The 22,447-nt window shown below is 42.7% G+C and overlaps 1 protein-coding gene across 1 annotated transcript; it reads right to left on the bottom strand.

Moving 5' to 3' along the window:
* Window positions 1-6,168: 6,168 nt before the first annotated feature.
* On the bottom strand, window positions 6,169-22,197 carry LOC111959390 (claudin-10-like). Its single transcript, XM_023980894.2, has 5 exons — window positions 21,850-22,197; window positions 8,170-8,331; window positions 8,010-8,091; window positions 7,800-7,904; window positions 6,169-7,679 (listed from the first exon to the last, which is right to left on the bottom strand). The coding sequence occupies exons 1-5, from the start codon at window positions 22,061-22,063 to the stop codon at window positions 7,523-7,525; spliced, it is 720 nt and encodes a 239-aa protein (XP_023836662.1). The 5' UTR covers window positions 22,064-22,197; the 3' UTR covers window positions 6,169-7,522.
* Between the last annotated feature and the right edge of the window lie 250 nt (window positions 22,198-22,447).

Below are 22,447 nucleotides of genomic sequence, written 5' to 3'. Positions count from 1 at the left end.
TGTAATAGTTTCTACAGTGCTGCTATTCGGTAGACGGTGGACGTTGGCTAGCTGGCTAGCTGGCTAGCTGCTGGCCAGATAGCAGTGTTGACTACGTTAGGACGACGAATTACGATAATTACGATAATTACGCTAAACTACACAATTATCTTTGATACAAAGATGGCTATGTAGCTAGCTAAGAAGAATTTGCTAAGATCAGAAAAATCAAACCGTTGTACTATAATGAAATGTAATGAAAAGTTTTACTACCTGCGGAGCGAAGTGCGAAATGCGACCACTCGCTCCAACCCGGAAGTGAGTAGCAGGCAGTTTACTCTGGGCACGCTTTTCATCCGGACGTGAAAATACTGCCTCCTACCCCAAAGAAGTTAAGCTTTAGCCCCACCCATCTCTTTAAGGGTTGATCCGAGTGTTCTGTACTAACAACAGCAGTCAAGCACCCAAGCTAACTGGCTAACGTTGGCTGGCTTGCTAGCTATTTTCAGACACAAATGAGAGAACAGCTCACTGACCATTTTACTCACCCTGGCTGGTTAGACTATTAGCCAGAGCGTTGGTGACTGCAACTGTGCTGCTGGCAACAATTTATGTTTTTTGTCAACGTTTACTGACACCAGCCATATTCAATGGGTGTTGAGTGTTCGTAAATTTGTCAGTTATTCTGCGTTCTGGCACACTCAGACGAGAGTGCTCTGAAATCGGAGTAGATAGCCAGAGCAAATTTACCAGCTACGTCTATCAACGGTTTTTAGTCACATTCTATTAAAATGGTTACTTGCGTTGCACTTGTTAAGACGTGTAGCTAGCTAGCTCGGTAATTAATGAACCATAATCCCAACTCATGATGTTACTAACCTGCATGAATCTGCAGGTAGCTAACCAACCAGGTTCAATGTTAATTAACTAACATTAGGCTATAACTAGCAAAGCAAATGACTCTGAGATTTGAATAATAAGATCATACACATACTGTTATCTAGCGAGCCAGCCAGCTAACGTTAGCTAGCTAGCTAACAGTGCACTTTATTTTGAAATGAAAATGACTTTCTGTCAAAATTAGAAATGTGTAATATCTGAAAATGTAGCTAGCGAGTCTATCTTACCTGTATACATCATGGATTGAAGCTTCTCCCTGTCAAAGATGCCACGATTGCCCTTAGTTTGAGACAGCTGTTTTCTCCATCTCCTTAGCTATCATACTCTAATTCCTCTGATTTCAAAACTCGGTCCTCCAGAAAGTGGAGAGCAACACTTATGCAGTTCTACTACGCGATACATCTATAAAAAAAATGCAGGGTTTACCCACATACTGACCAGGTCAAATAGACAGAAGCGTGCTATATGGCAGACCAATCCAAACTCATCTCTCGGCATGTCCAGCCCACTCATTGTCTCAGACCATCATTGCTAGCGGGAAGGTTGCTCGCTTTTTCTGTGGCTAAACTAACTAGGCTTGTAATTTAACAATTGTATTCGTATTTACTGATGGCATACAAGTTCTTTATTAAGTTCACATGTTCCAGAAGGCATTTCTGCAAAAAACACATTTTGATAAAAAAGAATGTATGTTCAAATGGCTCTCCCTGTGAAGTAGTCCTTTTAACTTGCAAACCCACAGGAGTGCCTGGACTTACATTTTTTTAGGGCCACTTAGCACTTGTTTGGTGGTCATCAAATTTTTCCTTTTTCTCCACATCGTTGTCATTGCCATTATTGGATAAAGGCAATAATGATGGCATGCAGGAACAATGTGATCTTACTGTTCAGAGATATAATGAATGGTTGTCATTCTGATAGCACCTTTTTTTCTAAGTGTATCTAGAAACCTAAAATGGTTTTTCAGCTGTCCCCATAGGAGAACCATTGAAGAACCCTTTTTGGTTGCAGGTAAAACCATTTTCCCACAGAGGTTCTACATGGAACCCAAAAGGGTTTTACCTGAAACCAAAAAACGGTTCTTAAACTATTCAAAACCTCCCAATAATCCAAGAAAAATTGGGAGTTTCTAAATCATACCTTAGTATAGAGTAGAAAGCAAAAAAATCAGTAAACATTGGAAAGAAAAACACTTTGAAGTTTGTAGAAATGTTAAAATAATGTATGAGACTATAACCCAATAGATATGGTAGGGAAAAATCCAAAGAAAAACAAACCAGATTTCTTTTGAGAGCCCATGCTCTTACAATGGAAAGTATAGGGGCATATATAATTCTAGCTCCCAGGACCCAATTCATATGGCTTCCACTAGGTGTCCGCAATCTATGCTCAAGGTTTCAGGCTTGTAATTTTCAAAACAGTAAGAAATATGAGTTTGTAAGGACACACTCTTGGAAATTCGTGTTTGGGTGCGCGATGAAAGACAAGACGATATAGAGAATATAAAGAAGGATTTTATCTAACAAAACGACACTACATGTTTTAGCTGGGACCCTTTGGATGACAAATCAGAGGAAGATTTTCAAAAAGTAAGTGAATATTTCATCGCTATTTGTGAATTTATGAAAACCTGTGCATTGTAAAAATATTTTGATGTGGGGCGCCGTCCTCAAAACAATCGCATGGCATCGCTTTCGCTGTAATGGCTACTGTAAATCGGACGGTGCAAGTTAAATTAACAAGAATTTAAGCTTCAACCGATATAAGACACTGTATGTACCTAACATGTTTAATAGCCATCATTTTTATGATTATTTACTTGAATTGCGCGCCCTCCAGTTTCAACCGAAGTTGTACCGCTAGCGGGACGCAAAGCCCTAATTAAGTTGTACTTTTAATCTCAATCAGCATAATGTAGACCTTTGAAATATTAATCTTACTGTAATATTCCTGACTCTAAAGCAGGGATCATCAACTAGATTTTCTTGAGGAGATGGACAGGAAAGAAGCCCAAGGAGATATAATATTTTTCCAAAATAATCATTTCAAACATGGCTTACATTTGTACAGTAATACGATCATGTGTCTTTCTATTATGCGTGAAAATACTTGGGAACAGATTCCCAAAATTGTAATCACTTGGAGCTGGTGTTTTTACAGCCTTTTATGTCCAACAATGAAAACTGTAAAATCTTTTTTTTTTTTACTTGGGGAGACAAATAAATCCACCTGTGAGACAAATTCGTCCCGCGGGCAGCCAGTTGGAGGACCCTGCTCTAATTCGTCCCGTGGGCAGCCCGTTGGGGGACCCTGCTCTAATTCGTCCCGCGGGCAGCCCGTTGGGGGACCCTGCTCTAAAGAGTGAGTGAAGATTTTTCTGGCCGCTCTGTTGATATATAAGCAGTATGCAGCCATGTCTGAGAAGAGGTTTCAATCATACCAGGAAATGTTGATGGAAAAACATTTCTGTCATTTGTAGAGCCCAACATGCCATGGGCAGTACTTACCACTGACAAAGTGAAACACGGATCCAGCTATCCGTGTTTCCAGCTATCCGGCTTATTTTTTATTTTTTCCCCCTCCTTCGAATATCTGTGCATTCCATCCAAACAAAGCGAAATATTGCACTGCAAACCCCCACGGTTATCCCACACATGAGCAAACCTCTCACTGCCATGGCAAAGCTAGAAGAAGTAGTAGAAGAAGAAGTCAACATTTTATAGATCAATACAAAGTAACATTTCAAGATTTATTCATTGGAATAAAGCTAGAAACTGCTTTCATTGACAATAATTCAAAGTGATGTTTAAGTATGAGAGAATGAAACAGGATGGGAATCAATATGCAGAGCTCCTACATTGTAATCTATAGAKGAAACCCTGAAGTCAGATGTTTGAACAGTGTTCTAACATTTGACAGACCACAGCACAGGGAAGCATCTGCAGTTGTTGAAAGCTGTCAAGTCAGTGAAGCAGTCCTTCCACAGGTTGGACAAGTGCCAGGCCACCTTGATAATGCAGGAGCCTCCCTYGCCAACTATCTGAGGGATCCTCCAGTAATCCCAGTGTTGACATCAAGAATCCAAAAACCTAGATCAGCCTTTTACTCATGGTTCAAGATGAGAAAGGATGGGTCTGCTAACCCACTCCTCCTATAGGAGCTGCTGAAGAGGTGTGTGTGATGGTTCCAGATGAGAACGGATGGGTGTGCGATAGTGATGCATGGGTTGACATAACCCGCAGGTGGGCAGGTTTAGGGTCATGAAATATTGTGTGGATGAAGGGAGGGTGGGTAGCGGTTGGGTTGAATAAATAGAAAACAATGCGTAAAAAAATCCATAAATGTGTAATTATTGTGCAATTTATATCTATAGGCTACACTGAYGTATTTTTCTCCGTTATWTTTATACTCAAATCAAATTAAATCAAACTTTATTTGTCACATGCGCCGAATACAACAAGTGTAGACCTTACTGTGAAATGCTTACTTATAAGCCCTTAACCAAAAGTGCAGTTCAAGAAGAGTTAAGAAAATATTTACCAAATAAACTAAATAAAAACTAATAAAAACGAACACAATAAAATTACAATAACGAGGCTATATACAGGGGGTACCGGTACCGAGTAAGTCTGCTGGGTTACAAGTAATTTGTACATGTAGGTAGGGCTTCCACCCCCAAGCCATAAGACTGCTGAACAATTAATCAATGCACGGAAAATAGCTTCCACGCCAGTCACCAAATGCTTTTGCGAATGGCCAGAAAAAGTTAGGACAATGTTTAAGTTTAATTCAATAAGAGAAAAGCTGTGAAATGGAGAGTTGAAAATGAAGAGAAGGAATGGCCAGGAAAACAGTGTTTAGGAAAGATTTATTGAAGTGGTAAAAGAGGATGATAGCAGTGAATACTGTGTGATGATTGTGAAGTGTGAGGCGCTATACAAATTCAACAGTCACAGGYCTGGYACATCAAATAGGCCTATGACACTTCAAGGGAACTGTAGCCTACTGTTCAGATGGGTTGAATYGAAYCTGAAATCTGGAATCTGAKTGTAGGTCTATAACCTCTCAAATAGCCTTAATATTAACTCCTGCTGAATTAAGCATTTCTTGCAGTAAAATGATACACCAAATGTTTATGTTGCAGATAGGGACCGTCTGTAGAGGTGTTATCTTTATCAGCATCATAAAAGCTGATAGTATTTCAACCACATAAAATATGCATCCAAGCCACACTGTTATCTTATCAGAAACATTTTGGGTCATTTTCTATTTCCTTAAAACCGGTTAAACTGATGTCATTTGGATATTTTGAACAGAAAATCTTTCTTTAACTCTGCGATAGGCGTCCCGCCAGCGGGACACCTGTCGACAACTTCCGGTGAAATTGGAGGGCGCACAATTCAAATAAATAATTATAAACATTATGGATATTAAACATCTAGGTATATACATTGTAGTGCTTATATCGGTTAAAAGCTTAAATTCTTGTTAACTCTAACTTGCATTGTACCGAGTTACATAGGCTTTACAGCGAAAGCTTGCCCATTGCGATTGTATTGAGCAGCGTCCCACATCAAAATATTTTTCAACAAGCACAGGCTTTCGTAAAATCACAAAGTGCAAGATTAAATATTCACTCTCATTTTTTAAAATCTTCTATGATTTGCAATCCAAGGGTCACAGCTCAACAGCTGCATGTCGTTTGTTAGATAAAATCCTTCTTTATATCCCAAAAAGTAAGTTTTGTTGGCGCCATCGATTTCAGTACCCACTCGTTCAACATGCGAGAAAGGATCTAACAACTACCGCTGCTAACTTTGTTAACAAGTCCAAATACGTTTCTATTTATCTCAGGTACCTAAAAATGCTATAAACTATAATATTTCATACAGAAAGAAGTATGTTCAATGGAAAGTAAAATAGCAAGTGGGCTCCTCTTCGTCGCGGCTTCACATACAGCTCGGGCGGTTGCAGCTGAGCTGGTATCAATTGCGCGCGTGTGGGTGAACCAACAGATCACCCACGCACCATAGTGTGCAACCACCGCACTGTCCAGTAGAGCTTGTTTTGAATGGATCGAGACTCAGGACACTGCTGCAGGATGTCAATGCTTGTTGTGATATCAGGTCTCTCTGGACTGGATGACATGATGTGTATAGAGGAGAGTGTTGATATGGGCTCTGTGTTGAAACCATGGTGGAATCTGTTTACTGTAAACTGTAAGGAGCATGGCMCAAACAACACTGACAGCTTTGAGTSGTGWCTGTTTTAATCAGTTTATTAAATTATATAACATTCTGAAACAACTATTATTATAGAATGTCTATATTTAGTGTAAGAAATGTARTAAATTGTYTGAGTGACATAATWAWWWRWTTTTGTCATTTAGCAGACACTCATATCCAAAGCGAGTTACGGTGAATACATTTTTATACTTTTTTCATACTAGTCCTCCATGGGAATCAAACACACAATGACCACATAATAAGGACCACATAATAAGGACCACATTATAATAATAATAATAATAATAATAATAATGATTATTATTATTGTTACCTTTTCTTTTTACGGGGAGAGGATTCATAAAAAAAAATAAAACATGATTTTGTTGTAGGTTAAATAAAAAACACATGATTTTGTAATAGGTTAAATAAAAAACACATGATTTTGTAATAGGTTAAATAAAAAACACAATGATTCTCTGAAATAGGTACCAGTTGATTATTTAATTATTTTTTAAAGACTGTAATAGGACTGTAAATAATGTGTTATCAAAATATATAACAGGTACTGTAAATGGATAGTACTTTTACCAAAGGTGACCTCAAAGATCTTTGGATTGTAAAACATACTGTACTGTAGTTAAAGGTTATGGTAGGTCAGAAACATGATGTGTCCAGAAATCGTTTGAATGTTTTGTCATTATAGATTAACAGCATTTTAATGAGTGTCTTAACATTAAAGAGACGTTCAAGAGAAGACCATATAGCAACTCACATACACTTTAATGTCAAAAACAAATTCTATTCAAGTGTATACAAAGTGGTTCATGTTGATGCTCTATTTTAATGTGTATACATGTTGMATTTTTCAAATTAATAATATATTTAATTTCTTGCATAAAAAAGCTAAGGGATGGGGCTGGAGAAATGTAACCACTCCCAAATTCATAGACAGAGCTATGGATGCAAGSACTGATCTTTAATTATAACAACATTATAGTTTTGACCATGTTTTGAGCCTGGGTACGACAGCAGAACTAAGCACATGAGGCACTCAGAAGTTATTTTCTTCAAGACTCAACGGATACGTATAATTCATTTATAAGTCCATACATGGATGGAGCAACTGCAGATTGCTCCTTTAACTTCTGTCACGAGAATTTCAGCCCAAAAATATCAGCTAATCTCTTGTGAACTAACAAAAGGTTATGATTTCCATTCGACTCTGAATGGAAATTAATTCCTTTATAAATAGGTGGACAGCATGATCCACTCCAATATCCAGTAATTTCTCTCTGGGCAATCGTGATTTGTGACACAATGGGCCAGCCAGTCACGTAGCACATTCTTTCTCCCCTTTTATCTGGAGTGGCGATGAGTCTTCCTCTGTTCAAGTTCTGCATTTTCCCTATCATCCCTTATACATAGGCATTCTTATCAAAGTGCTGTGCTCTGGAGGAGCTGTTGTATTTGGGTGGAGGCCGCTGGCTCATGGGCTGTGCATGCCCTTTAGGGTGGGAAGAGACATGGGAGGTGGAGGCAGGTCCTCCGTAGGCATAGCCTGTGCGACTGGAGCTATGAGAGAGAAATACAGAGAGAGAGAAAGAGTGAAAGACAAAGAGAGAGAGACTTAGTGAAGTAAATTTACCAAATGTCAATTACATGTATGCACATCATCATTYATGTTTGACTCACCTTCTAGTGGAACTATCTACTACAGAGAAGCAGAATATCCCCCCTCCCAGAACACACAAGATAGATCCTGCCCAACCAATGAACAAGGCAACTCCCAGTTCATACCTGGAAAACAGGAGACTGGTTAATGAACAGCAACATTACTTCATCCAGGATCATGTGAGTCACTCCAATGTATGTCTGGTCCTATACGTCAAATGGGTTACTCACTTCTGAGCAACATACATGGGGTCAAAAAACTCAGATGTTATTCTGTGTGCGTACAGGGAGCATGCGGACAACGAGCAGAGACCTGCAGAGAGGAAAATAACGTTCAGTTCTGCATACTACGCCATTATTGTACATCAACGGCTGTGACTTGACAAGTTACCGCTGAGTATGAAATTGACCCCGGCGAAGCAAGCCATTCTGGCTTTGCTTTGGTCTGATCCCCCAATCTTGGTGCACTTCATTCCGACCAGGGCAAAGACGGCACCAAAGAAGCCCAGGCAGACAGCAGCGATCATCAGACCCCTGCAGGCCTGAATATAACCTGGAAGAAAGAGCACATACCACGTGAGATATATGGTACACACCTTTAGGCAGGGCCGGCCCGCTCATTAGGCAGCTAGGCATCCGCCTATGGCGGCAGATTGACGAGGGCAGCATTTTCTGATCTAAACTGACTAAGAAGCACCTGCAACAACACATTAAACCTCACATAATTCTGCCCAAAACAATTACAATTTCTCTCTCAACCAGTGGCATATGAGCTTTTTAAGTGAGCGCTGATTCCGCCCTGTGATAAGCAGTGCCCTCCTTGTTGAAGGCAGGGATGCAAATATTTATCTTGTCCATTCCCAGCGCCTCTCCAGGGTGCTGTTGAAGAGACGCATCGCTGCAGCGCCTCTCCAGGGTGCTGTTGAAGAGATGCATCGCTGCATCGCTGCATCGCTGCATCGCTGCAGCGCCACTCCAGGGTGCTGTTGAAGAGATGCATCGCTGCCGCGCTCCACCAACATTCCGTCAAAAAAATTATCTAACATAAATCATGTACTGTAGCAGATATAGCATATGGTAGAAAGAGTATATGGCCTTTTCTGTAGCCTACAGGCTGGAGATAAAATGTGTGACAATGTAATGAGACAGAAACTTTTTACATCATGCAGGTTTCTCCGATCAAATAGCCTGATCTAAATGGTGCCCAATCAAATAAAAAATGTACTCATATGTTAAAACAAACATATCCTAATAACAGGACAGGTCAAAGTAAAATTMACAATATGGAATGGACAATCAGGCTACAATACGTCTGCATTTCCAACTGTGTAAACGCATTGCAAATGGGTTCAGGATAACTCCTCCTGATTTAAGTTGGGTAGCTGATATTCAGAGCTTCAATAGCACAGGAATTAGGGCTAATAAAGCCAATGCAACAAACTGTTTTACAAACGATGGGCCTACCATATGGATGGGCCTACCACATGATGGGCTACCACATGGATGGGCCTACCACATGGATGGGTCTACCAACATGGATGGGCCTACCACATGGATGGGCCTACACATGGATGGGTCTACCACATGGATGGGCCTACCACATGGATGGTCTACCACATGGATGGGTCTACCACATGGATGGCCTCCACATGGATGAGCCTAACCACATGGATGGGCCTTTCTAAAATCCCCTTGAGCCGACATGTAGGCTCACCCAGTAAGCATGGACAGACGCTGCGTCTTTTATATGTTTTCTTTTGGTCCTGTCCAAACTGTCCGTCTTTTTTGTGCAGACGTCTGTGTTTGGTTCAGATTTTGTCCGGTCTGGACCAGCCTTGATTTGGCCCAAACATACATGTCTATAAAATGTATTTTCAACTTTCATTCAGAACCCGAAAATGAACRTGATTTCAACGRCCGGAAAATGTGTATTTTCAAAGTCTGGAAAAATAAGTATTTTAGACGTCTTTTCAAAGTAATTTTGCTTACTGGAATATTCTAGTAGAGGCGGCAATTTTTGATCTTGCCTAGGGTGGCAGAATGGCCAGGACCGGCGCTGCATTTAGGCAATGCTTCTTTATTTTATGTAGACCTATAGTCAGCACAGTCTATGGTTCTAAGCATTAGCTAAATGTCCCCCAGCCATTTTCCCCAATGCCCTCCACATCTCGTTCTACTCACACACCATACAGGATCACAATACCTTAATTTACTTGGCTAACTGTGCAAGCAACTAATTGGTTCAGTATGAGTAAACAATAATTTGTTGGCACAACCAGTAACCATTTCTAAGTGAAGAGATATGCTAAGGTTCTCACAGTCTTGGCATTGGAGCTGCCTTTGAGACGTGATTTACAGGCACATATTAGCTTGGTGGTTAACCCCAGAAACTAGCCAACCATGGAAAATCAGCCCCAAGCTCCCAGTAAATCTAATGATGTTAGGCTAAACATTGACATCTCTGAAGGTAGATGAGTTGTCCCTGGGAGAACACTTGCATTGTGACTTCCCCACAAATCTATTAGCACTGTCAAGCTCTGAGCACTTTATCTTTCCAAGTAATGAGAAATTGAAACTGTGGCGCAGTTACAGTGAGGTGGCGGATCCACTGACCCTCATCTGAGACCGACGATGAAACACTGCTAGTCTGCCGACTCTGCACTTTTGTTAACGTCTATGAAATCTAATACAGTCCATGTAACACGTTTTTACAGCTAGTCCATGCCTACTGAATGCATTGAGATGTAATCTCTTGATCTAATGGAACAAAAAGTATATAGTTACACAATGAGGGCGTTAGAATCACAATAATTTGCTGTTTGGTCAGGGCAAAACTGAATCGGGTTGGCTTAGAATGTTGACAGCGTGTAAGCTATATTTAGTCTCCAATGTTTATTGAAAGCATAAGTACATTTGCACAATGAGCATGTCACGCTGGTTTCAACGATTCGGGAGACAGGCGTGCGTAATGAAAGTTCCTGTGGGATCCGTGACAGTACTAGCAGCGCAACGACACCGGCCTCGATGACGATCATAGGAGATGTAATCGGAGGAGATGCGGGTCGATCAGGACCTGATGCAGCTGCCGAAGTTGTGTTGTCGTTGGACGGGCCAGTTGCTGCTGCCGAAGTTGTGGCGGCGTCGGACGGACTAGTAGTTGTCACGTCGGACGGACCATTCCCGCTGTCTCCCTTAAGGGTCCATTATTCTGTCAAGCTGGTATCAATGATTCGGGAGACAGGCGTGTGTAATTAAAGTCCCGGAGGGATCCGTGACAGAGCACTTGTTGTCTCTTAACCCTCCTCTTGTGTTCTGATCGAATGGGACCAATTTACAAGGTTTCTCTCTGAAAAATGTAGTTCATTTAATCTGATTGTCATAAGGTTCCATGGCTTTGTCCACACAAGGCATCTGAACACACAAAATACGTTTTGATGATTTTCATAAAATTGTGTGTGTTTTATTTAACTTTTGTACACATGCGGTGTTCCCGGTCAAAAATGACAGGTCATTAGAAATGAATGGGTGAGACTACAATTAGTATATCAAATTGAGTTCAGGCACATGCCCATTCATCAGATGGACACACTTCCTCTCCCAGACCCCCACATGCATGTGTGTTTGAGCACACACACACACACACACCTGACTCCCCTTCTTGGCTTCCATGGCAACCCCCACGGGAATCTTTCACCCATGGGAACCACACCTGTTGGCATTCTCACAAACAATCGCAACATTGTTTCAATAATATATAGAACTTTTCTCGCAGCTCTGGTATATAAAGCTTTTCTGAGGCCTTGCTCACAATTCATTCTGTGGCAGCACAATSACCAAACGATATACTGTATGTGAGGCTCTTTATCATATCTTTGATCATGACACTGGTGAGGAGAGAGGCCAGGAAACTGACAGTGAAGATGCATTTAGAGGAGGAAGTATCAGAAGTTGAAGACAACACAGAATATGATTCAGACCAAGAGACAACCGATGTGGAACAATCCGGTGATGAGGAAGAGGGCCCTGCTGAGGTTGTTGTTACATTCCGGTCAAAGAATGGGAATTTGTCCTGGTCTTCATCCCCATCTGAGAGGAGAGGTCGGCTGTCGGCTGAAAATGTTATCAGGATGTCCCCAGGGCAATGAGATACGCCATATCCCGGGTTGATGACATAACATCCTGCTTCGAACTGTGCTCTGTGCTGACAGAGTCAATCAAAACTATAATGATAAACATGACCAACTTGGAGGGGGGACGTGTTTACAAAGTCAACTGGAAGGAGGTAGACCGATCAGACGTCCAAGCATACGTGGGTCTCTTGATTTTGACTGGTGTGTACAGATCCAGAAACAAATCTGCCACCAGTTTATGGGATCCAGAGTCTGGTCGGGCATTTTTTCGTGCCACTGTGTCACTCCAGACATTTCACGTGTTGTCACGGGGGGTTTTCTTCGACAACCGTGAAACAAGACCAGGCCGCCGTCAACAAGACAAGCTGGCAGCAATCAGAGAGGTTTGGCACAAGTTGGTGGAGCACTTGCCACTCATCTATAACCCAAGTCCAGACATCAAAGTGGATGAACGTCTGGTCGCTTTTAGTGGAGGCTGCCCATTCTAACAGTACATGCCAAGCAAACCATCTAAATATGGAATAAAGATATGGGAAGCATGTGATGCCAGGACACGTTATGCCTGGAACATGCAGGTTTACACCAGGAAACCTACTGACAGTGTTCCCGAAGGGAACCAGGGGAAGCGGGTGGTCCTGGAAATGACTGCAGGTCTCCAGGGGAACAACATAACGTGACAATTTCATCACCTCATATGCTCTTGGTCAGGAGCTGCTCCAAAAATAAAATATCATAGTGGGGACGGTCAGAAGGAACAAGCGTGAGTGGCCTCCTGCCTTACTCACTACCAAGGACAGGGATCGTTTTTCCTCTTTGCATTCACCGATACACTCTCGTGTCTATGCCCAAAGAAAAGAAGAATGTGCTCCTGATGACAATCTGCACAAGGGATGCCGCTGTGAGTACGAGGGAGGCAAGAAGCCCACGCTGTCCTGGATTACACAGGAAAAGAGGGAGTACAGGGAGGACGGGAAGCCCAACGCTGTCCTGGATTACAACAGGACAAGAGGGAGTACCAGGGAGGCGGGAAGCCAACGCTGTCCTGGATTACAAGGAGACAAAGAGGGAGTACCAGGGAGACGGGAAGCCAACGCTGTCCTGGATTACAAAGGAAAGAGGGGTACAGGGAGGGACAGGAAGCCCAACGCTGTCCTGGATTACAACAGGAACAAAGAGGGAGTAAGGGAGGACGGGAAGCCCAACGCTGTCCTGGATTACAACAGGAACAAAGAGGGAGTACCAGGGGGACGGAGAAGCCAACGCTGTCCTGGATTAACAGGAACAAAGAGGGAGTTCCAGGGAGGACGGGAGCCCAACGCTGTCCTGGATTACACAGGAACAAAGAGGGAGTACCAGGGAGGAGGAAGCCCAACGCTGTCTGGATTACAACAGGACAAAGAGGAGTACAGGGAGGGGAAGCAACGTGTTGGATTACAACAGGAAAAAGAGGGAGTAAGGGAGGACAGGAGCCAAGCTGTCCTGGATTACAACAGGAACAAAGAGGGAGTACCAGGGAGGACAGGAAGCCAACGCTGTCCTGGATTACAACAGGAACAAAGAGGGTACAGGGAGGACAGGGAAGCCAACGCTGTCCTGGATTACACCAGGAAAGAGGGAGTACCAGGGAGGAGGAGCCCACCGCTGTCCTGGATTACAAGGAAACAAGGGGAGTACCCAGGGAGAGGGAAGCCCAACGCTGTCCTGGATTAACAGGAACAAGAGGGATACCAGGAGACAGGAAGCCAACGCTGTCGTACAGAAAAAGGGGGTACAGGGAGGACGGGAAGCCCACGCTGTCCTGGATTACAACGAACAAAGAGGGATACCAGGGAGGACGGAAGCCCAAACGCTGTCCTGGATTCAACAGGAACAAAGAGGGATACCAGAGAGACGGAAGCCCAACGCTGTCCTGGATTACAACAGAAAAAGGGGATGACCAGGGAGGACGGAAGCCCAACGCTGTCCTGGTTCAGCAGGAACAAGAGGGAGTACCAGGGAGGACAGAAGCCCAACGCTGTCCTGGATTACAACAGAACAAAGAGGGGTACCAGGGAGGAAGAAGCCAACGCTGTCCTGGATTCACAAAGAAAGAGGAGTACCAGGGAGGACGGGAAGACCAACGCTGTCCTGGATTACAACAGGAACAAAGAGGAGTACCAGGAGGACGGGAAGCCCAACGCTGCTGGATTACAACAGAACAAAGAGGGATACCAGGGAGGACGGCCAACGCTGTCCTGGATTACAGGGAAGGAACAGAGGAGTAAAGGAGGACGGAGGAAGCCAACGCTGTCTGGATTACAACAGGAAAAGGAGAGTACCAGGAGGCGGGAAGCAAACGTGTCCTGGATTACAACAGAACAAAGAGGGATACAGAGGACGGGAAGCCCACGTGTCCTGGATTACAACGGAAAAAGAGGGATCAGGGAGGACAGGAAGCACGTTCCTGGATTACAACAGGACAAAGAGGGAGTACCAGAGACGGAAGCCCAACGCTGTCCTGATTAAACAAGGCAAGAGGGTACCAGGAGAGGAAGCCCAACGCTGTCCGGATTACAACAGGAACAAAAGAGATACAGAGGACGGGAGCCCAACGCGTCCTGGATTACAACAGGAAGGATACAGGGAGGACAGAGCCCAACGCTGTCCCTGGATTACAAAGGAACAAAGAGGGAGTACCAGGAGGCGGGAGCCCAACGCTGTCTGGATTACAACAGGAAGAGGATCAGGGAGACGGATAGCCAACTGTCGTGTGATTACAACAGGAAAGAGGGTACCAGGGAGACAGAAGCCAACGTTTCCTGCGATTACAAACAGAACAAAGGGATACCAGGGAGGAGGGAGCCCAACGCTGTCCTGATTACAACAGAAAAAGAGGAGTCAGGGAGGCGGAAGCCCAACGTTCCTGGATACAACAGAACAAAGAGGAGACCAGAGGACGGAAGCCCAACGTGTCTGGATTACAACGAGACAAAGAGGAGTACAGGAGACAGGAGCCCAACGCTGTCCTGATTACACAGAACAAAGAGGATACCAGGGAGGCGGAGCCCAACCGTGTCTGATTACAACAGGAACAAAGAGGGAGTACCAGGGAGGAGAGCCCAACGCTGTCCTGGATTACAGACAAAGAGGAGTACCAGGAGACAAGGAGCCACGCTGTCTGGATTACAACAAAAGAAGAGGGGTACCAGAGGACGGAGGAGGCCAACGCTGTCCTGGATACAAGAGAGGAACAAAAAAGGAGAGGAAAAAAAAAGGGAAAGAAAAGGAGGAAAGATACAACAGGAGAAAAAAGGGGCAAGAGGGAGTACAGGGAGGACAGAAGCCAAGCTGTCCTGTTACAACAGAACAAAGAGGGAGTACCAGGGAGGACAAAAGCCCAACGCGTCTGGATTACAAAGGACAAAGAGGGTACCAGGAGACGGAGGAAGCCCAACGCTGTCCTGGATTACAGCAGGAACAAGAGGGAGTACCAGGAGACAGAGCCCAACGTGCTGGATTACAACAGAACAAAGAGGAGTACCAGGGAGGAAGAGCCCAAGCTGTCTGGGATTACACAGAACAAAGAGGGAGTACAGAGACGAGGAAGAGCTCAACCGTTCCTGTTACAGCAGACAAAGAGGGGAGTACAGGGAGGAATGAAGCAACCTGTCTGGATTTTTACAAAGGAAAGAGGGAGTACCAGGAGGACAGAAGCAACGTGTCCTGGATTACAAAGGAAAAGAGGGAGTACAAGGGCTGGAGGGAGCCAAGTGTCTGGATTCGCAGAAAGGGGAGTACAGGGAGGACGGGAAGCCAGCTGTCGCTGGGATTAAAGGAAGGGGGTAAGGTAGGCAAGAGCCACGTGTCTGGATTACAACAGGACAGAGGGGTACCAGGTGGACCAGAGACGTGTCTGGTTACAACAGGACAAAGGGGGAGTACAGGGAGGGGAAGCCAACGCTGTCCTGGATTACAACAGGAACAAAGAGGGAGTACCAGGGAGGACGGGAAGCCCAACGCTGTCCTGGATTACAACAGGAACAAAGGGGGAGTTGACAGCCTTGATAAGGCATGTTACTTTTTATCTCATGTACTTTTTTTTCTATTACCAGATTGTTTTATCTGCTCCATAAAAATTAGACATGTTGTTGATGGGTGAAATGCTCATTGAATTTGTGAACAATATGGAGTCAGTTCTATTCATTTGAATATGTAAATATGTTTTAGATGTGATAAATTTAAACAACACGTTGATGCAATTTTTCACGTTACTATGCAAGACATGAAGTATCACTTGTATGTACTCATTATTTTATTTACTGATTGTTGCGCTTTTGCAGGTTACTGGCACGTACTCTTGTAAGAGGATGACGGCACGTTGGAACATGGTGGTGTTCTTCAACATCCCAGATGTGTCGGCCTACAACGAGCTTGTGGTGTGGATGGAGATGAATCCAGGCTGGAAGCAGGGGAAATTCTTCAAGAGGAGACTATCCCTAGAAGAGCTGGGGTAAGCCATGGTGGTACCCCTCATTCAAATGCGCCGACACCTTCCTCCAACACCATCTTCTGCTGGATTGGTGAGAGATATACAAGGGCCAGAAGCTATATATATGGCCGCCAGAGACAGAAGGAAGAGGTGAGATCTGTGTGCACCAAGAGATTTCAAAACGAGCATTATGTTCCATAAATGCATTGCATATATTTGCAAGGCACATGCAACAACCACCACGTATTGTATAACATGTGCATGAGAACACACAAAATGTAACCACCGTTGATTGACAGATTTTGAAGATTTTATTGTTTTTGTTATTGTTGATAATTCTGTTATTGTTACTATTGTTCTTTAATGTGTTCAGACATTCATTTTGTAATATGGTAACGTTTTCATGTGTAGTTTTGGGCCTATGTCCTTTCTTTACTAATAAAATCATACCGGTCTGTTTTGACCGGGAACACAACAGATGTTATTTTGTGCCACTATTTAAACATTTTAAATAGCTTCAAAACAAATGTCCTTGTTAAACTTTGACACAAAGTAGTCTGTGATAAATAGCACAATATGTTTCGTCTGAGTATTTGTTATAGTCAAAATAATCCATACATTATGCTTTTTTTAAACTCAAAAACGAGTTGTATGAGCTCAGGTCAATGAGGCCTACAGGCCATAAATAGCAAATAMAAGTTCAAAACTTGTAATGTTCATAAGAACCTAAGTTGATAAAAAGATCTAAGACAACATTAGGTGATAATATATATATTATTATGGATTTATAATCAGCTATAATGGGGCGGACATTTTGGACCGGGAACACAGAATTAATTAACATGAAGGAACACAACAGGAGGGTTAAATACATTGTTACAATTGTTGGTTATCTACTTAGCGAATTCTAGCCATAGTTGTGTTGACTTGAAATCAGTCACAGCACCTCAAAACAAGACATGGTAACAAGAACAAGATGAAACTAGCTGAAACAAACCACCTACGATTCCCCAACATGGCAGTTTCTTGTTATTGTTGTTAGCTACAGTATCAGGCCATCCAGAAACACAGCAACTCACAGACTTCTGCCCCATTGAAGCGTGCACATCGTTTTCCTGGCGTTCTCAGCTAATCCTTCTATAAGGAGTTCTTACATTTTAAAAGTTGTATTGCAGGGGTAGGCAACCATGTTCCTGGAGTGCCACAGGTACTGCAGGATTTTGTTCCAACTAGGCAGCACACCTGACCAACTGAGCTAATTGATCAGTTCAGGGATTGCCTAAATTCAACACCKCTGGTCTTCCATGTTGGTTCAATCAAAAACATGAAGTGGCCCTCCAGGACCAGGGTTGTTCCTGCAGTTTTGTATTACAGTAGACCAGTAGGACAGTAGACCAATAGACCAGTAGACAAATAGGCCAGTAGACCAGTAGGCCAGTAGACCAATAGGCCAGTAGGCCAGTAGACCAGTAGACCAGTAGACCAGTAGGCCAGTAGACCAGTAAACCAATAGGCCAGTAGGCCAGTAGACCAGTAGGACCGGAGACCAGTAGGCCAGCAGACCAATAGGCCAGTAGACCAGTAAGCCAGTAGACCAATAGACCAGTAGACCAGTAGGCCAGGAGACCAGTAGGCCAGTAGACCAATAGGCCAGTAGACCAGTAAGCCAGTAGACCAATAGACCAGTAGACCAGTAGGCCAATAGACCAGTAGACCAATATTCCAGTAGACCAGTAGACCAATAGACCAGTAGACCAGTAGGCAGTGGTGGAAAAAGTACCCAATTTTCAAACTTGAGTAAAAGTAAAGATACCTTAATAGAAAATGACTCAAGTAAAAGGGAGTCACCCAGTAAAATACTACTTGAGTAAAAGTCTAAAAGTATTTTTAAATATACTTAAGTATTTAAAGTAAATGTATTTGCTAAAATGTACTTAAATACAAGTATAAATAATTTCATATTCCTTACATTAAACAAAGCAGACCGTCACATTTTCTTGTTTTTATTTTATTTACGGATAGCCAGGGGCACACTCCAACTCTAAAACATGATTTACAAATGAAGCATTTGTGTTTAGTGAGTCTGCCAGATCAGGGGCAGTAGGGATGACCAGGGATGTTCTCTTGATAAGTGTGTGAATTAGACAATTTTCCTGTCCAGCTTAGCATTAAAATGTATCGAGTACTTTAGGGTGTCATGGAAAATGTATTACAGTAAAAAGTACATAATTTCCTTTAGGAATGTAGTGAAGTAAAAGTTAATAATAGTAGAATAATAGAAAATATTAATAGTAAAGTACAGATACCCCAAAAAACGACTTAAGTAATACTAAAGTATTTTTACTTAAGTACTTTATACCACTGCCAATAGGCCAGTAGGCCAGTAGGACAGTGGACAAATAGACCAGTAGGCCAATGTTGCTAAACAGCAACTATAACACACTTTCCCAATGACAAAAAAGTTACTTTGAGCAGACCATCCAGTGCCAGCATGGAGGGAAAGTCCTTGCAGTTGGAGACTCCTGTTGAATCAGTGACACATGCCTTCCACAGGTTGGACCAGTAGGTAGCTGTGGTGATGACTGTGCCGTCCAGAGACGACACCTTCCAGTAATCCGTGGGTATGGGGAGAATTCAGGACCAGATCCAGATTGGTCAAATAAAGGCCAAAATCTCTGTCACCATGTCACTCATCGTGTACAGTACACCAGCGCTTACTACTGAAGTTGTGAGAAATGCAGAGGTCACGGAAAAGTAGCGATGTGACTGACGGTCCACTGGCCAATGAAGCTTGTTGAAGGCAATCTCAGGCATGGGCTCTGGAGCAGGAACCCAGGTTAAATGGCCATGGTGGGATTGATGGTTAATATGTTCTGGAATGTTTTCCTATTCATCAGGAGGGGTTTAACCCTCGTTGCAATGACTGACCAATGGTGTCTAGCTTCCTCCACCCCCTCACTTCACACACATCACTCACTGTATAGAGTTGATGGCGCTAACTGTACAGAAAGGTCAAAGGTGACGGATGCACTGTCATGATATGTCAAAATGTGTCATGATGACTTCATATATGATGCCTCACATAACAAGAAGATAAATATACGTGATTCAGAAGATTTAGAACTTATAGGCCTATAACTTAGAGGACGTAGCACAACCAGCCTGCACATCTCAAAGGGATCATCACATTTAGCATGGGGGACATGATACTGCCACTTTCGACTCTGTAGTAACAACCTGCTCATAGGGGAGTTATTAGTATTAAATAACAAGAAAATGTGACCGGAGGTTAAAAGTAAATAGTACTGATCACTCATTAACCCGCACCCTGGACTGATGCTTCAAGAGAAGGAGAAAAGAGACAGCGAGGAGGAGAGGGAGAGAGAAGAGAGAGAGAGAGAGAGAGAGAGAGAGAGAGAGAGAGAGACAGACAGACAGGACAGACAGACAGACAGACAGACAGACGACAGACAGACAGAACAGACAGACAGACAGACAGGACAGACAAGACAGAACAGAGACGAGACAGGACAGAGACAGAGACAGCAGACAGAGACAAGTGAGAGAGATGAGATAGAAGAAATGAGAGAGAGAGAGAGAGAGAGAGAGAGAGAGAGAGAGAGACAGAGAGGTGGAGCAACTCAATGACATGGTAGTTAAAAATTAAGTATCATCACATCTGATTTGACAAACAATGGGAAGGAACGAGTTAACAAAACAGGAAGGAACTAGTTAACAAAACAGGAAGGAGCTAGTAACATAACAGGAATTAACTAGTTAACATAACAGGAAGGACATAGTTAACATAAACAGGAAGGAACTGTTTAACATAACCGGAAGGAACTATTTAACATAACCGGAAGGAACTAGTTAACATAACAGGAAGGACTAGTTAACATAACAGGAAGTAACTAGTTCACATAACAGGAAGGAACTAGTTACCAAAACAGGAAATAACTAGTTCACATAACAGGAAGGAACTAGTTAACAAAAKAAGCAAACAAATGGCTATACATAGTCATAGATCCTATAGTAAATTCATAGGGACACAGAAGGAATACTTTCTACCTAACTATTTTTTACAGTTACATTAATGGCCCGTCTAGTGGTAAACTATTGTACATGTGCACAGTTTCAAACACCGCCACATGAGGGAGTTTTGAGAGATCAACGTGCACTTGACATGCACAGAATGCAGCCCAAAAAAGGCAGGGTCACAAGGTGCTACATTTCTTAAGTCAACGTTTCCAAAGTAATGATCCAGAAACTTGGCATATGATGATTGCCTGTGTCACTGGGAATGTATCCTTTATAGCCTCTGTACTTTGGGACAACAGAGAGATATCATGGTGTCAATTCCCTGTTCAATGTCCTCAGAAGAGATTGAACACAGCTGAAAAATATATCTCAGCAATGTTTTAACTACAATTACTAGTTCTTCTCAACCAAGTCTATAATGGCCACTGCATTTGGCAGAGCTATGTCTCTATTTTTACATCTTGTCCTGTACACTGGCATGTGCCTCATACAGGAGCCACTGTGATTCAGTACGTGTACCGCATGTTCTCTCAGTCTTTCCTGAGGATTACACATTGGCCACGGCAAAATGTTGTGTCATCACCTGGAACACAAATACGTAAGAACATGAATTGTTCTTATAGATTATATTTCAAATTCCACAATGTGATCAAATCCACTAGTGGTAAACTATATTTAACAAATATAACAAACTGTAACATCTGTCAAAATACTTTCTGTCAACGAAGAACAACATGCTCCAAATGCAATGATCTGATGCCCTCCAAAATATTTTCCACAAGATAATGCATTTTTATCTGACAATTTGCCTTCACAAAATCAGTGGCATTAAAACATACGTGTGAGTAAAGGATATTTAAGAAAATATCGTCAAATAGACAAGGACTATTGGATATATGAATGTCACAGTCTTTCGTTACAAAATGTTGCTGTTTCATTTTAGTTTCTTCTTTTTGTAGAGCGCATCACCTGTAGGCCCAGTTTATTAATAAATCAAATGCATATTATGCACATATCATATGATTGTCAGTCAATTCAATTTAATGTACTTCACAACTTTTGCACAGTATGATCATACTGATAAGACAGGAGCATGAAACACAGTAAAGAAAGAATACTAGTGAACCAGGATGTTTTTCATTTAGTGAACCAGGGAGTTTTTCATTCAGTGAACCAGGATGTTTTTCATTCTGTGAACCAGGATGTTTTTCATTTAGGGAACCAGGAGGTTTTTCATTTAGGGAACCAGGATGTTTTTCATTCTGTGAACCAGGATGTTTTTCATTTAGGGAACCAGGTAGTTTTTCATTCAGTGAACTAGGATGTTTTTCATTTAGTCAACCTGCATAAAATAATTCCACAGGTCGGTCCCTTGTTGGTTGTCACCATACATGATCTCTGTGTGATGTGGATGGAGGGATCCTCCTCACCCTACCTTCCAGTTTGAAGATAGTGTGGTGTGGTCTGCAGTGCAGGGCTCCAATGGCGTTTCCAGCACAGTTATTCCACAGTCCCTGGAGGACCCATGTGGCCGTGATGACAGAGGAGGCTCTGCTGGTGGTCCTCCATTCGTTGGACAACGTGGCACAGAAGGTAGCACCAAGCCCAACCAGGCCGCCCAGGAAAGCCAAGATCTGGATGCCTGACATTTTGGAAAAGGGTGAATTTAAAGTTTCTTTCAAAGTCTTTCAGCAGATTAAAAAATGTGAAGAAATAAAATGCCCCAGGCGAGCAAATTACACAAGGGACATGTGTTCAACAGAGATGATTTACACTGAGGACATCTAGTCTCGCACCATTTACTGAGCAGAGGGATGGACAGAGTGAAAGAGTAAATGAAGTCAACTGACAGTTAGTTATTCGGGCAGCATTTTAAAAGGTTTTCCTTTTTTGTATCTTTTGTGCTCTCCAGATTTGGTCTAGTGTCATATTAACATTAAATAAATAAAGGTCTAATCAGTAAGCCATAACACAATCAGCAATGTGACAAAGTTCAGTTACTAGTTCAACTATTCCTGTTTACAGAATAGGCC

The sequence above is a fragment of the Salvelinus sp. IW2-2015 genome, linkage group LG36 (genome assembly GCF_002910315.2).
Source record: "Salvelinus sp. IW2-2015 linkage group LG36, ASM291031v2, whole genome shotgun sequence".
NCBI classification, from domain to species: domain Eukaryota; kingdom Metazoa; phylum Chordata; class Actinopteri; order Salmoniformes; family Salmonidae; genus Salvelinus; species Salvelinus sp. IW2-2015.
Note: the sequence above shows the minus strand (reverse complement) of the source record. Positions and strands in the feature narration are given on the sequence as shown.